This window comes from Pundamilia nyererei, unplaced genomic scaffold, assembly GCF_000239375.1.
Source record: "Pundamilia nyererei isolate P.nyererei 1_Seehausen unplaced genomic scaffold, PunNye1.0 scaffold00099, whole genome shotgun sequence".
NCBI classification, from domain to species: domain Eukaryota; kingdom Metazoa; phylum Chordata; class Actinopteri; order Cichliformes; family Cichlidae; genus Pundamilia; species Pundamilia nyererei.
Genome location: NW_005187500.1, coordinates 2101809 through 2117248, shown reverse-complemented (window position 1 = coordinate 2117248; position 15440 = coordinate 2101809). Strand labels below are relative to the sequence as shown.

General features: G+C 40.1%; 1 protein-coding gene across 3 annotated transcripts; it reads right to left on the bottom strand.

Annotated features, from left to right (window-relative positions):
• Positions 1-1058: 1058 nt before the first annotated feature.
• slc37a4b (solute carrier family 37 member 4b) lies at positions 1059-10895 on the bottom strand. 3 transcript variants are annotated; one of them, XM_005740388.1, is made up of 10 exons: positions 10539-10895; positions 9462-9875; positions 7947-8179; positions 6755-7001; positions 4151-4303; positions 3980-4065; positions 2713-2826; positions 2566-2631; positions 1784-1922; positions 1059-1704 (listed from the first exon to the last, which is right to left on the bottom strand). In XM_005740388.1, the coding sequence occupies exons 2-10, from the start codon at positions 9607-9609 to the stop codon at positions 1538-1540; spliced, it is 1353 nt and encodes a 450-aa protein (XP_005740445.1). In that variant the 5' UTR covers positions 9610-9875; positions 10539-10895; the 3' UTR covers positions 1059-1537. The 3 variants fall into 3 exon arrangements, with proteins under 3 accessions (XP_005740445.1, XP_005740446.1, XP_005740447.1); XM_005740389.2 differs by lacking the exon at positions 10539-10895 and adding an exon at positions 9975-10521; XM_005740390.1 differs by lacking the exon at positions 10539-10895 and adding an exon at positions 10023-10521.
• Between the last annotated feature and the right edge of the window lie 4545 nt (positions 10896-15440).

Genomic DNA, 15440 nt, shown 5'->3' with positions numbered 1-15440 from the left:
TTGGCACTGATCACCACCTGCACTCATGTATATATCATGTATATATCTATCCACTTAGCACTTTAATTCTTATTCTTATTTTATATTTTTATGACAGTATGTTGCACTGAAGCACCGCAGCAATTTCCTAATGTTGTAAACCTGCTCAACATCTGGCAATAAACCCTTTCTGATTTCTGATTTCTGATTTCCTGGTTCAGAGTCATAGTTAAACGTTTACCAAGACTTCTTATTTTTAATATCATCCCATTTTTAGTATTATTTTTTTCTTCCAATTATCCACAAATTATTCTCCAAACTCAAGCAGCTGCTATCTGGTTCACTCAATAAAATAAATAAATAAATCAGTAAGTATGAAAGCATTCCCACATCCCACCATTTAGAAATACTTACAAACGTGTCTTTGCTCTAACTCACTCTATTTAAATTAAACCTTGGGTTATCATTAAATGTAATGGCTGTGTGTACTTATTGTTCTTCGAGGTATCAGGTGGGATTCAAACTGGTAACACTTGGATTGGGGGCTTTTTGCAGACCACATCCATCCCTTTATGTATTCATTCAAGCAAAGGCGTCTGTTTTTACTCCGCATTTGTTCCTGCCCGTTTTTTGGACTTTTACCTGTCAGACACTGAAGGTGCAAAGGTCAACAACACTTTGTAGATAAAGAAAATGAAGCTTTTATTAGATCTTTACCTCTTTGAAAACCAGCACAACTCCAGTAAGACATGGCAAAGCAACATGTGCTGTAACCTTTCAGTTGACAAAGATCAGGTGGTCGAGAGATTTTATTAACAGTTTATAGTCCAGATGATATGTACTTTGTTTATCCCAAGAATTAAGAAATCTGCTCCACAAAACTACAATGGCAGTGACATTATCATCTGTATTTATCTGTTCTAAAAATAAATAAATAAATAAACATGCCAGATCAGAAAAGCTGGCATAACCAGAGAACAAACTATCATTTAGCAAACGACTGTGTAGAAAAATACGGTCTCCAAATGCTTCGTGTCAGTGAACACGTTAATGAAAAGAAGTTTTACAAATACTTGAGGTATAAGTGAACAATGTTACCTTTAATGTACAGACCCTTCAGTCAACATTCACTGTGTTAAACAGAAACGACCTGCACTGTAGGCAGGATGTGAAAATGGGCTCTACATACGGTTCAACTCAAGAAAACCGACTCACAGCTTTTGATACTTTGGTGTCGGTATGTTTTCTGAAACATACATCTTTAGACCATTTGTAAGCACATCTATATGAGAAACTTTTTCTATTGATTGGCTGATTAAGTTGCAGTGTTAAAACAGAAGCTTTTGATGAGCATGGATCTACAGGACCTTTGTGCACTTTAATATTAATCCATGCATGTGGGATTACCTGGGACTAAATAAGTGATTCCATGATCTGCATCAGCCCTGAGGATGCCGTCAAAGATTTCATGATTAGTCTTGTTTTGGCTGGTCAAGCTGGATCTGTATTAATGTGCAGTATTTTGCATATAGAGTCACCAGCAGTACCAACAGGGACTTTAGTCCACTTTCTCTGTGATCCGTCCCATTTTGGTGCGCATGTTACGTACAAGGAAGAATCCGATGGTGGTGACGCCCATTATCACCTCAGCTACCCAGAACGCCACGTCCCAGCTGTGCTGCTTGGCAATAGTGCTGAAGGGCAGCCCTGCCATGAAAGCTCCCACTGCAACAAAAAGAAAGCTTGTGTGTTCATATCAAAGGGTCAAAACCTGAAACATGACAATGATTTTACTGCAGCTCACCGTTAGCCATTAGAGCTACAACAGCATGAGATGTTCCACAGAAGTTTGAAGGAGCACTTTCACTGGCTATCACCCCGAACAGGGCGACTGGTCCATAAGAAGAAAATCCAAACATGGCACCAAGCAAGAGGATCCAAATCTGTGAATGAGAGAAAACATACATAAAATAAAAGCCTTCTGGTGGAAAAATTATTTTCTAGGGTGTCCACAGGTACAGATACTGAAACTGGGACATTTTTAAACCTTTAGGTGAATCTTAAAGTTCATTTGAAGCTCAAAAGAGAATGAACTCTTTTAAAGTGAACGGGTAAAAAGGTAAAAAGACATATTTTGGTTGAGTTTGTCCAAATGCTGATTTTCCCAAATGAAATCCCAAATGTTGCAAGCTTGAAAAAATTTTTTATGCAACACAGTTTGCTTCAGAAGCAGTTTCTTTTAAAGGTACAGGTGTTAAACACCAACAACATTTGCCATTAAACTTCTATTGTCCCAGTTCCACAGACTAATAAATGCCTTTTTCTTCATCAGCTTCAGGGTTTCCATCACTGCAAGCTGAACGGGTAACTGGGCCCTAACTGGCCCCCTGCTGGGCCGGAGTGTAACCCACATCTCTTTCCAGAAATAGTCAGTGGATGGCACTGTAACACTGGGTAGTGTGTCTGAGTCTGCTGTAGAGAATATAGAGCCGCTATGCTCGCTGTTCAGAACAACTCACCAGCTAGCCTTTTGATAAGTAGCTACATTGTTTTTATTCACATGGAATGATTCTTTCTGGAGCATACCTCTTTCTCTGACACACCAATGAGGACGGATACAGGATGAATGACTTGGACCCAAAGTGGAGGCTCCTGAACAAAGACATTTACTCTTAGAGTTTTTTGAGGACTGAAAGGTATACATTTCACGTGGATTACTAAATGATGAATTACCTTTGGGATTTCAGGTGTGATGGTCACTCTGAAGAGGTACATTGACACATACATGCCAGCCATCATGACAATAAGCAGGCCATGGCGAGGGTTGCCATGGGTGCCCAAGCCTTTCTAGAAAAAGGCAAAGAAAGGAGCAAAACACTAAAATCAACACCCTTCATACTGAAACATGTGATGTATCAAAACCAGGTTTAAGTCTAAAACCTAAATAAATAATAATAATTTTAAAAAAAAACCTTGGAAAATTCGAGCAGTATGTTAATTTGAAATCAACCCTAACCCTGCTTATTCTCTCACTCATAAAATCAAACTGTGGTGAAAATGTAGCCACAAATGCACAGGAGGACTCAACATCACTGAACAGGCCAGTCGCAATAGTTGCGAGCTGCATTGAGACGCAGTGCAGTTACATTTCTATGGAGGTGCACGTCAGGTTACGGTGTTGGGCTTTGCGGTTATTGTGTAAATATCCTGCCACATCCCCGGTAACCTGATGTGCACCTTCCAGAAATGTCACCAGCTGTGTCTGTGTTGTTGACACAGTGCTTTCAGTGCTCAAGTAAAGAACCAGTCCATTTAACTATTGGATTGGCCTGTGCATCCTGAACTCTACAAAGATTCATAGCAGTAGGTTAAAGAGGGCCTTAGATGAAATGTAACCATAGGTAAGTTACATTCTAAGGTTTCAGAGGGGTTTGCTGTTACAATGTAGCTACAGTCCGACTGTGTGGCTGTGCTGAGTGGGGACTCCCACTCACAGCCGAGAGGCTTGCTGGAGAAGGATTTTGGGGGAAATAGTGTGCAGTGTATTTATAGTTTAGGCATCAGAAACTGCGTAATAAACTACATTTTTTCTATATTTGCTAACTGTTAATTCATACTTGGCTAACAATTTAATTGCTAGCCATATGTTTAGCAAAATATTTACTACTTTTATTCACAGTTTGGCAATAATAAGATTTCAAGTGTCTATCCATTTCTGTTAGCTTTCGAAGAATTTGTTTTTTAATGAATTTCAAATACCAGTGATACCTTAAGCAGAGAATTCCAACTATTTCTTTGTTAATATTACATAACTTATGGTTATTTCCGTTACTTTTAGTAGAGCTTTTTGCTTAAACTTTTTAAAGGTTCATTCAAGCCTTTAATTATTTGAAATAGTTGAGCTAACTAATCCACTTAACCAATCGCTACTCGTATGCTTGTTCAAGAATCCCTTTAACTGACCCAAGTTGTTTTAATTCAACTCCTATCGGTTACTCACCCGAGCCACAGCTCTGTCTGAAATGAAGCCTGACGTAAGGCTGCCCACAAAGCCTCCAACCTCCAAGGCACTCATGTAGGTACTGCCTGTTAGCAACAGAGCTTCCGTCATCACCCACAACCAGTCAGATGACGTGAAAACTATGTGGGAAGCAACAATGAACACACGCACCCATGAGAGCAGTCTGGCCTTTCTCCTGCATGAGGAACAGCTGTCCCCAGTCGGTGGCAGCCGTCTTCACTCCAAACACCACCAAGTAACCCAGAGACAGCACCCACAGGAAAGGAGACAGGAGGAATTCACTCAGGGTGCTTTCACTGCTTCCTGGTGAGCACGGACACAAAAAGAGCTCATGAATACTTAACAGTCCAAATAATGTAAAGAATGAAGTTTTTTCAATTATTCTACAAAGCATGCCTGTCACATGGTATGGTCATAAAGGGATGGACATATTCAGCAACTGTGGCATTTAAACAATGATCAGTTGGTGCTAACATACAAAGTGTGTCAAGAAAGGGACCTCCAGACTGCTCATCCAAAGCAGGATGAAGCCAAGCTTTCATGACGTTACATCTGAATGTCACAACAGAAACGGAGAGTTTTTCAGTTTCTGATGACAAGTCACATGTTCGACATAACTTGGTTGTAACGAGTGGTTGAGTTACTGAAGCGTTCCTATTGGATCAGTCTGAGCATTCTCCTTTGAATTCCCACATCTATCCAGAGAACTGCTGCTCACTGGATATTTTCTCTTCTTCGTACCATTCTGTGAGGATTGTGCAGAAAGATCCCAGCAGTTCAGCAGTTTCTGAAAATACTCAGACCAACTCGTCTCGGACCAACAACTGTGCCATGTTTAAAGTCAATGAAACCACTTCTTTCCCATTCTGATGCTCAATTTCAACCTTTAGCAGGTGCCCCTGACTACTGTGATGGCCTCAACCACATGTTGGTAACAATCAGTCCAGACACTCACCTCATTAGTTTGTTTTGTGTTTAAACATTTATTTCAAGAATGTCATTCATTCATTTATTTACTTAAACCTAACAGTGACGTTATGAAGCGTGCACATTATAGCACTGTGTGATTCTGTTATATTAATTATGTTTCTCTTTCTTTTGAGTTTTCTCTTTGGGCAAAAGGCGTGGCCAAGGGCCGAGGACTATGAAAGCCAACCACACCCCCTACAAACAAGGTGGGTGTTTTAGGTTTGGTTAAGTTAATTTGTGCTTAGATAATCTTGATGTTTAATTCGGTTTCCTCTATTGTGTCTAAATGATTTGGCCAAACCACTATAAAAAGTTACCCGCCTGTGTCTTTGCGTTTAAGTCAGTCTGTGAGTTAATTCTGTATATTTTGTTTGCTTAATTACTTTTATGTCACTTTTTGAGCAGAGTTGTATTTAGTTGACCTCTTTTATGGGCCCATTAATTATATTTTGAACTTTGGCGTGAAATAAAAACCCACCATGAAGGCATATTTCCTGTGTCCTCTATGCCTTTACTGCTTGATCCCTCAAAAATACATACCTAAATGCAGTGAGCTGCTGTCATGTGACCGGCTGATTAGATATTTATTTTAACTAGCAATTGAACAGGTGTACCTAACAAAGTGGCTGGTGAGTATAAGCGTACCAGCAAGTGAGAGTAACATCTACAGTACAAAGTTTACAGACAGTGAGAAAGAGAAAAATATTTTTACAGTAATAGCTACTGCAGCAAAAAGAGCTAATGGGCACAGTTGTGAGTGAAATGTTAGCATTCAGCTGTACACTGTGTTCATCGCCTGCAGAGGATCAAAGTTCTGCTGGTGTAAACTTCTGATGCCTCACTTGGATATAAGTTGACCCAAACCAGAAAGCTAGTGAGCAGCTATGAGCCAAGCTCAGAACACTAAGCATCCGCCAGAGGTCTCTGTACTACAGAGCTGCAGATCTGGCAAAAAGTCTGCCATTATGACACTTATGTGCACATGAAAAAAATATGCTTTCCATATGGGTTGCAAACTTGTGTACGATATCCACAAGTAATGATTTGTCCACGTCTGTTTCACACTGGGACTTGAACCCAGCTTACCTTTGTGAATCTTTGCATTAAACGTGCCTCGAAACCCCACGTGGGCACGCGACGTGATCGGTTTGTCCACACGTATTTAAGGTTTGGTGAGCAAGCGAGAGGGAGGTTTCATGTAGTTCTACACATTTGTACACACAGAAAGGTTTTTGAAAGTGTAAATTATTGGATTCAGAGCTGAACTTAATAAATGATCAGTATTTATTCTGGTTTGGATGTATGCGTTTGTATAATAGTTTCACGTGTGGTCAGGCTGCTTCGTATTTGTGTGTGGATTGAAGCATGTACTATGAGTCCTATAAGTTACACACAAATCATTACACACAAGCTTAGTTTATGCTTGTAGATCATACTGTATGCATTTGTAACTCTATTGAGACGTGTTTTCCCATATTTTGGGAGTCCTGTCCATCTTTGGCTCCACATACCAATGCAAGCAGGTTTTTGCTCTAATTGTCCAATACAGTTCACCTTCATGAGCATCAAAGAAATTCACTGTAGGAATTCTGAAAGGGATTCATCCATCATCCACTGGTTCAGGATAATCCACACAAGTCACGGTCACTAATGTCACTACTTAAAAAAGAGGAAAATTAGCTTACAAATGAGTTGTTTGCATCCCTGAACACGTCCCCGTGTGACTGACATGATGATCGTTTAAAGCTACACAGGAAGTGACCTTTCCGTTCTTGGTTCTCTCACCTCCTTTCGCTCCCTTCTTGGCCGCTGCCTCCATGCTGGGCAGGCCCACATCCTTTGGCTCATTCTTTACAAACACTAGACAAACAAATGAGAAGGAAGCACAGAAAATGCCCGACATGGTCAGGATGGTCCTCCAGTCGTAGTAATGCAGCAGCACTGAGACCAAGATTGGACCCAGACTCCCAGCCAGGTTCATGCTGCAGGACAGCACAGACCACCATGTTCCAAACTGGGAAGGCTCATACCACTGACGGAGAACAGACACAAAGAATCAAATATTAAAGCCTATTTAAGCACAACTTGAAACCACATATTGCTCATATTAGCTACTTTCCATTTGCTGAGGCAACCCACAAGTTATGGAACTAAATTTGTCACTGAGTGCAGTTTATCTTATAAGATTATATGTGAGCTGTGCAGAGAGATTATTGCAAATCTAATAATCAACAGAATTGTAGCACAATGACAGCACAGACAAAAAGTGTAATCTGTTTTTGACATCAGAGCCAGAAGCCCTCAAGACGTAATCGACCTAAAGGCGACCATAAATAGTCCTCACACCGTACCCCTGAAAGATTGTCCTGTAACTTCAGAATCCACTGGGCAAATATTTAAAGTTGATTTAAATCTTTTTCTTCTCCATCGCGTGTGAATGTAAACTCAAGTATGGAACACACTTGGAGGGATGAAACGTGTTTGCTCTGACTGGGGATGGGAAACTCTTCTGAACAATGTTACTATTCTTCAAAAACATCTCCTGAGGATCTTCCATAAATACATTGACCTGTAATCTGATCCCCTGCCACATGCTGAACATATGCCAAAGCCTATTTATTGCCCAGCTGTTCCTCACCACTACGTTTAAGAGAGCTTCTTACTTTAAGATACCTTCCAACATATCTCAAAGTCTAATGGATTAGCATTTGCTCGAACATATGACTGTAGGACTGTAGTCCTACCAAAGGTGAGTCCTATATATGTCAAGGAATCCAATTACAGCAAATAAAATAGGAAATATACATGTTTAATGCACCGGAGTAAAGAATCCAAACACACAACATACAGGTAGTCCTCCCCTGTAAGTGATGTCTTTTCACTAGTTGCGAAAGCATTACAAGCATCATGGGCACCCTGCGTGCTGACAGCATTGCACTTATACTGGTGCACGAGGTGGCAGACAGGATGATATTACCTTGCGGAGCACTTTCCCACATGGGGGCCAGCCACAGCCTTGTCCCAGGCCGTTGATGAACCACAGCAGAGAGAACATGGATACAGTAGAGGACCAGGAGAAGACCACATTGATGCCCCCTACCAGGAAAAGGCCAATGGAGAAAAGCCAGCGGGCGCTGATCTTATCTGACAGCACGCCGCTGATGAACTTACTGATGGCATAGGCCATAGTCTGGCTGCTGGTGATCAGACCTGCAGAGACACAGTGCAGATTGCTATTTCAGTATGATGCAAACTGTCTACTGAAGATGATTTGGGTTGCTACAAAGTATACACATTAATAACTCAGTATCACAACATTTTACTTTTTTCTTTACTTGTGTGACTGAGCGATTAGCTTGCTCTGAATTAGGAGCTAGCTTTGTAAAGCTGACGTTTTGGTTGAGCCGACTTAATTTCAGTTTTCTTGTGTAACGTTATCTCGGGATGGTGATGAGATGAGCCCCCTTGTTCATAGCATTCCCTGACATTTGGTGCTCCTGTATTGAAATGCAAAATATCACTATGCTACGTTTTATCAATTTTTTCCCCAACCATAATCTATAGTCACAAATTGATGAGCTTTTGAGTGGATTTACTGAAGGAAAAACATCCTTCCCACTTTGAAATTACTCATGCAATATCCACAGCCCAGAGGCCTCGAGTGAGGAGCAGGATTTTGTCTTATCCAGGTAACTGTGTGTGTCTCAGAAGTGTAACATGACCTGTTCTTATCAAATCAAATCAAATCAAATCACTTTTATTGTCACATCACATGTGCAGGCACACTGGCACAGCACATGCGAGTGAAATTCTTGTGTGCGAGCCCCACAAGCAACAGAGATGTGCAAACACAACAACACAAACGAGCAAAATACAAGAATGGCCAACCTGAAACTAATAAATATATGTACAATATATAATAGTGTATGCATTTCTGGATGTGTATACTAAATATTTTCCTACGTGTGTGTGTGTGTATACACATTTTTACAAATTAAATAGTAAAAAATAAATAAATAAATAAAAAAATAAAAAATAAAATAAAATAAATAATATTAATAATAAAATATATAAAATCAGGTGAACTAATTCATCATTTGTATAAACAAATAAACAAAAAGCATGTCCAATGTGCTTTTTCAACAGGAAACATGAACGTGTGTAAAGCTGTTTCTAAATTCTTCATGCCGTGGGTTGGACCAGCCCTTTGTGAACACCACAAAATAAGCACAAATTGATGGACATGTTTATAAATGTTATCTTTTTGGGACCATTTTTAAACCAAAACTCTCCCCAGTGGAAATTTTGAGGTCAAATCAGTGCAAGTGACATAATAAGCACTCTGGTGGGTGTAGCAGCAATCAAACAAACACTTCACATAGCAACGCTTGTGCAACTGCTTGATTAAAGGCTTAAATGCTTGCTAAAGAAGCTTTTCCTTACACTCAACAGCCTAAAAAATAAAAACATCCCGTTATTGTTTCCATCTTACCCAGATCATCTTTGTCCAGTTCTATCTCCTCCATCACAGAGGGCATGACAAATGAGAAGGTCTTTCTGTTAAAGAAATAGAGCGAGTAGCCAATGAACATGCAAATGAAGATGACTAAACGATAGTAGCCGTAGCCTGTAGCCCCCATGTTTACAGTCAATGCAAATAATTATAATAATATTTTTTTTTCTTCAGTGGAGTCTTGTTTCTGGGCCCTCTGGAATCAGCTAGATGCTGACACTACTGGTAAATGGTTGTTTGCAGCAGGAGGTCTAAAATAAGATGTAGCATGGGATAAAATATTCTCCATGAGGTGACGCTCTACAGCAGGCTCCGTGCTGGCTGGTAGCTTTGCCTATCTGTGAGGCTGCTGCTTGGGGACACCGGGACGGAGGACAGGAGCTTTAAGGCAGCCTGAAAAATGAGAGCAAGAAAACACACATTATTTTAGACAGAAGCAGCTTCATCAGGTCATCCAATTTATTACATTAAGCTGGAATGGCACAGACTGACTATCTGCACTTTCTTTTCTTCAGGTCAAAAAATTGCCACGGTGCTGACCAGGTCAGGTGCAGGAGCGACAGCCCAGCGTGCTCAGTTTCACTGCTCTAGCATGCTGCCCTATAAATGTCAGAGTTGAAGGCTCCAGTTAGCAACCCTCAAACTATCAGATGTCAGAAAACCTGCAAGACTAGTCAGCTTGTAGCACACGGTACGATACGAAAAGCTTAATTGTCAAATACTTAGAATTCCACCATAAGCTCTGTGGTTTTACACTTTAATGGCATTCTGTACGTGTCCATTTAAACTCACTAAACCCTGGCTGCTGACGCCTAAAGCGTCTTAAACAACCGAACAAGTCGCTAATAGCAGTTGAATTACTCAAATGGCAGCGGTCTTGCTAACAAACATCGGCGAACTGATTTGTGGGACTTTCCGTGTCTGTCAACGCTCCCCGGGCTCCTTTAACCAAACCCCGACGTAAAGCGAGCTATAACCCCCGTCAGTGCCGCGGGGCACAGCAACCTAGCGGCTCGCTGAAGCGCTGAATGGAGAAATGCCGGCAGAGCCCGTTACCTTTCATTCGTGTCCCTCGTCCGTGCTGAAACACGGTGCGCGTTCGTGAATCTGCAGTCCCGGGAGCGCGGCTGCGCGACATACATGGAGTGGGCACATCCACGACACACAAAGACAACACAGCGTGGCAGGTTATCAGTTACTATGCTGCACTGCCAGTCACTAAAACAGACAATATCAAGTATTCGCACTTAGGTAGAGGTCGGTTTTCATGCCGCCAAACTCCAGTGAAAAATATATGAATTTAAGCTTGTGATGCCTCGCAAAACAACTAGCCCCATATTACTGTTGAGCTGGCATATCTTAAGAATCACTCGGGCCTGCAGAATAATACGGCACAGCCAACCTTCTATTATTACACGAAGACATCAATATTTAGCTCGCATTGCTCACTACCGCCCTCCTCTGCAAACTGGTGTGAAGCGCAACTGAAAGAGGGGGTCTAGAGAAATTCCTCAGATCCCCACAGAATCTTTATTACATATAAAAGTCTCACATTCACTAGTAAAAGTACACATTCTGCATTAAAATATTTGTTTTTGACAGTAAAACTAACTTTATATGGAGAAAACAAAGAGTACTGACAGAAACATGACAAGGCCAAAATACCCAGTGCTGCTGGCATCTAGACATGTAAAGATGACCTGCTAAAGTTCAAAAGGCACATCAGAATAAGAAGGAAAGATGCGATAAAAGACTTTGAACGTGCCATTGTTATTTTCACCAAGCATGCTAGGGTGAGTATTTCATAAACTGCTGATCTAATAGGATTACAGTGAATGGCTATATATATCCTTGTCGATATTTGAAGTCAGAGGAGAATGGCCAGACAGCTTCAAGCTGAGAGTACAACCAATACAACCATACCTTTGTTACAACCAAGGTGAGGTGAAGAGCATCTCCGAATCACTGCTCCGAATCTAGTTTTCAGTCCTTCATTCGTCCTCATATGACGACTGAAGGTTTGCAAAATCGCTCATGTCAAGTAGTCAAAATAGCAAAATGATATCTAAGTGGTATTTCAGTGTTTTTAAAAACATGAACTTCTACAAAATAATTTGCTCCTCTATGTGCTTTGATTGCAACTTTATGAATGGATGGCCAACATGCTCATAAATCAGAATGTCAGCCAGTTTGTTCAGGTGCAGCAGGAGGGGCGGAGTCAGAGAGAAAGTCAGAGTTTGTTGAAGAAAACCTGACAGTGAGGCTTAGTTCACAGTCTGTAACTGACTCGGAGTTGAAGTGAACTCTCTTACTTAACAGAAAACCTGGAGCTTTCCCTCTGCTCGCCACTCTGTTCTTCACTCACTGTTCTGTGTGAGGTTACAGACACTCACTGATTGTTTGTATAATCACAGCTGAAGCTTCGTTATCAACAACATGCCATTAACATTATTTTTTCTCCATTGGGGGGAATCTTTTCCTGTACACACTGCTGGGTTGACACAGGAAGGAAATATCAACAGGATATTGTTTCAAAGATTTCTGAATGTGCCCTCGTCAGGCAGTACTCTCTCACGATGCAATTCACGTAGAGAACGAAGGAGCCTCTAACAGTGGGGGAAATGAGTGTAATTATAGATAGTCCTGGAGCTGTTTCACTATTATCAAAGAAAGTATAAAAAAGCGCTGAGGATTAAATGGCAGTGACAGCCACAGATGTTCTGTGCCAGTATTTTTTTAGCTTATGAAGTGGAGTGTAAAGATTTCCCTTATGCAAAGTTTTTACTACAAAACACCGATAACATGTGAACAATAGATGGTGTGCTGACAAAACACTTTTTTGTGATTTACATTTTATTAATTTTATATATAAATGTTTGTGTTGTGCTTGTACATATGCAGGTAGTTATAGAATAGAACAGAATAGAATAGGCTTTTACTGTCATTGTCTATGTACAGCAAAATTGTGGATAAATTATTATAAACTGCTCCAAGTGAGCTGTAAGCAGGTGAAGGTGGTTGTCTATTTGGTGATTAATGTGTCCTATACTGCACTGCAATAAAAAGACACGCAGCATTGTTGTGATTCATTTCATTTCATAGCAAAGCTGGAGATGAGAATGAGTTTCAACTAAAGCACTGTTACTGAGTCAGTGATATTGGATTGTTATTAACGCTGATGAAAGATTTTTGATGAGGTGGACGACACTTAACCTGTGTCAAAGTTCTGCCAAGAGCGTCCTTTACAGTTTTACCTTATGGATGTGGGGTAGTTGCTGTGGTTCAGGTTAAGTCCCATAGTAGTGCATTTCAACTGTCACAGACACACGATATACAGTAGAGTAATGCATGCACAATACTGAAATCCTGAAAAATATTCCAGAAATTAGTGTCAAAATGAACAAAATCTAGCCCAATTTCCCTTCATTTATCTTCAAAATGACACTTATGGTCTATTATAATGACAATTTCATTCTTATCCCTTGTTTTTGATGATAATGATGGGGACGATGATGTTTCTAATACAGAGATTAATACTAAAATAAGATCACTATCATTGTGTAAGCCATTCAGTTATCAATGTTGGAGACGCTGTATACGGGGCGACACACAAAATGTTCTGGAGGCAGAGGGTGAATCATGCATTTCATTAGCAACGTCAAACACAGGCCTGAACATTATGAACAATTAATGTTTAACAACGTGAACTACCCTACACAAGCATCTTTGATTGGGTGCTCATTTGCTCTCGCCTCAGGCCTCTGTGAGTGATTAATCCTTGAGCAGAGTGAGAAAAGAAATAATCTATGTAATGGCAAAAACAGGGAAAAGGAAACCTATTTCCCTGGATTACCTCAGTTTATCAGCCTGAAGTAACAATTTCCTCTAAATCACAACCTCAGTGTGTTTCGGTATGAAAAGACTGCTTCTTTCTAATTTGGTACTCTTAAATATATTTCTAATATATTGTAGAATAGTGGATTCTGATCTTTACTTTGAGCTCTTTTTATCTCTAGTCTAGTCAATCAGTCAAGCTCTAGTTATACAGTTTTTTTCATACAAATCAAATGCAATTCGAAAATTCTGGGAAACTCAGGTGTAAAAAAATACACACATCAAAAATGACAGAACTCACTTAAGAAGAAGACACCAACTGAGGTAATCAAAAATAATAAAGAAGGAAAAACAGCAACAAAAATAAACCATAGTGACAAAGACATGGCCCATCTGAGTGTATTATAAAGCACATTACACACAATATTGTATGAACATTTATGAGCCGACAAGTCTGTTGATGTCCAGTGATTCCTTTTGTCAGTGGTACAAAATAAGTTGACCTATTATGAGTTTGATTCATTTATTTTTTGACAAATTGCACGAATTTGTAGTTTAACATTGTGTTCCTGTTTTGAGATTTCAAACCAGACAAATGAGCAATTGGAAAAGAAGACTAAAGACAAAAGAAGCACCATCAGTGCTTCAGCACACTTCCTGCCAAAAGATGGAGCTAAAGTAACGTGTTCATTGTTGCCGATGTACTAGACTGCAGTCATTATACAGTCTGCCTCAGAGAGAGGTAAAAGCTGTTTTGTGTCTTCTAGAGACAGATGCTGTTGTATTAAACATGTCTCTGTTCTCTTTCCTTGAAATGCATTTCTGTGTGGTACCTCTTAAGCAGTTATACTGGCAAAAGTGAGGGCTCGCTGTGTTAGGACACTGAAGACATTTTAGAGCGTCTCGTTACCGCTCAGCTGATGTTCATAAGCCAGCTTTTATGTTTGCAGAGAACAGCAACATGCAATACATGATACATACATGATCCTTTTTCATTCTTTTTTTCTTGCAGAAAAAATGTATTTAATGCAAAAAATCTTCAGAGTGCCACACAGTGTGGTCTTCTGCTGCTGTAGCCCTGTAGTAGCTTTACTGTTCATTTGTGTTGTCAAAGCAGTAGAGTCCGATCATTGCAAGCAAGGCAAACAGTGCTTATCTAATGAAATCTAAAAATAGACATCAGTTACAACATACCAAAGTGAAATGGATCTTTCTCCTTTCATCTCAGTGTTCTGCGAAGCTTCTCAAAAGCCTGTTAGTGTCCACAACAACACTCAGGAACAGGACAGCAAGAGAGTGTCAGTTTGTTTTAATGTGGTCCAACTGGTCTGGTTGAATGAATTTGTTTGTTTGTTTGTTTTTGCTTGCCTTTTGCATTGCCCCCAGAGACATCATTTAGCCCTTGACTCTGGATTTACTACTGCTGACACCTGTCACCACTGTCAGCCATACGAAATGGTCTGAGATCGTCAATAAAACCAAAAGGCATCAGTAGATGTGTGACTTCAAATAATTCATTTGGCTGTTATGATATTCTGATATATAATATATATGCAAAGTATAAGAGTGGAATAAGAGTCTCTCAAAGCTGGTTATCATTTGGCTCTGACTGTCCGAGTGATGGCAGAGGGCATCCTTTTATAAAATGATATTTTGACTGTGCACTTCTTTCCTTCCTAATTCATGTTTCTTTGAGTCCATGATCAGTTGTTTCTGGACAACGGCGCATTAGCCAGGGTGGTTAAAAAAGCAACAACAACAATAATAAAAATAATAATAATAATAATGGATTGCATTTATATAGCGCTTTTCGGGACCCCTCAAAGCGCTTTACAATGCCACTATTCATTCACTCTCACATTCATACACTGGTGAAGGCAGCTACAGTTGTAGCTACAGCTGTAGCTGCCTGGGGCAGACTGACAACAACAAATCTGTCTTCTTCATCAGCGTGCAAGCACTGAAATATCCTGAAGTGGGTTGCACCAACATTGCAAATAAGTACACAGTAAGAACTGGGAAACAGCATGTGGCATAGACCAGTTACAGGTGTCAAGAAAAAGGTAATTGAAATCCATAACGGGATCATTTTCATGACCCTACAACGCCTCTGTGGTAATGATC

What these genes read in the sequence shown, in the direction of transcription:
- slc37a4b (XM_005740388.1), bottom strand. Translation starts at nt 9,609, where the DNA reads ATGGGGGCTACAGGCTACGGCTACTATCGTTTAGTCATCTTCATTTGC. An exon ending in GTGGGAAAGTGCTCCGCAAG is followed by an intron (nt 7,002 to 7,946) that starts GTAATATCATCC and finishes GTTCTCCGTCAG; the next exon opens with TGGTATGAGCCTTCCCAGTT. An exon ending in CAGACAGAGCTGTGGCTCGG is followed by an intron (nt 2,827 to 3,979) that starts GTGAGTAACCGA and finishes GCCTTTTTCTAG; the next exon opens with AAAGGCTTGGGCACCCATGG.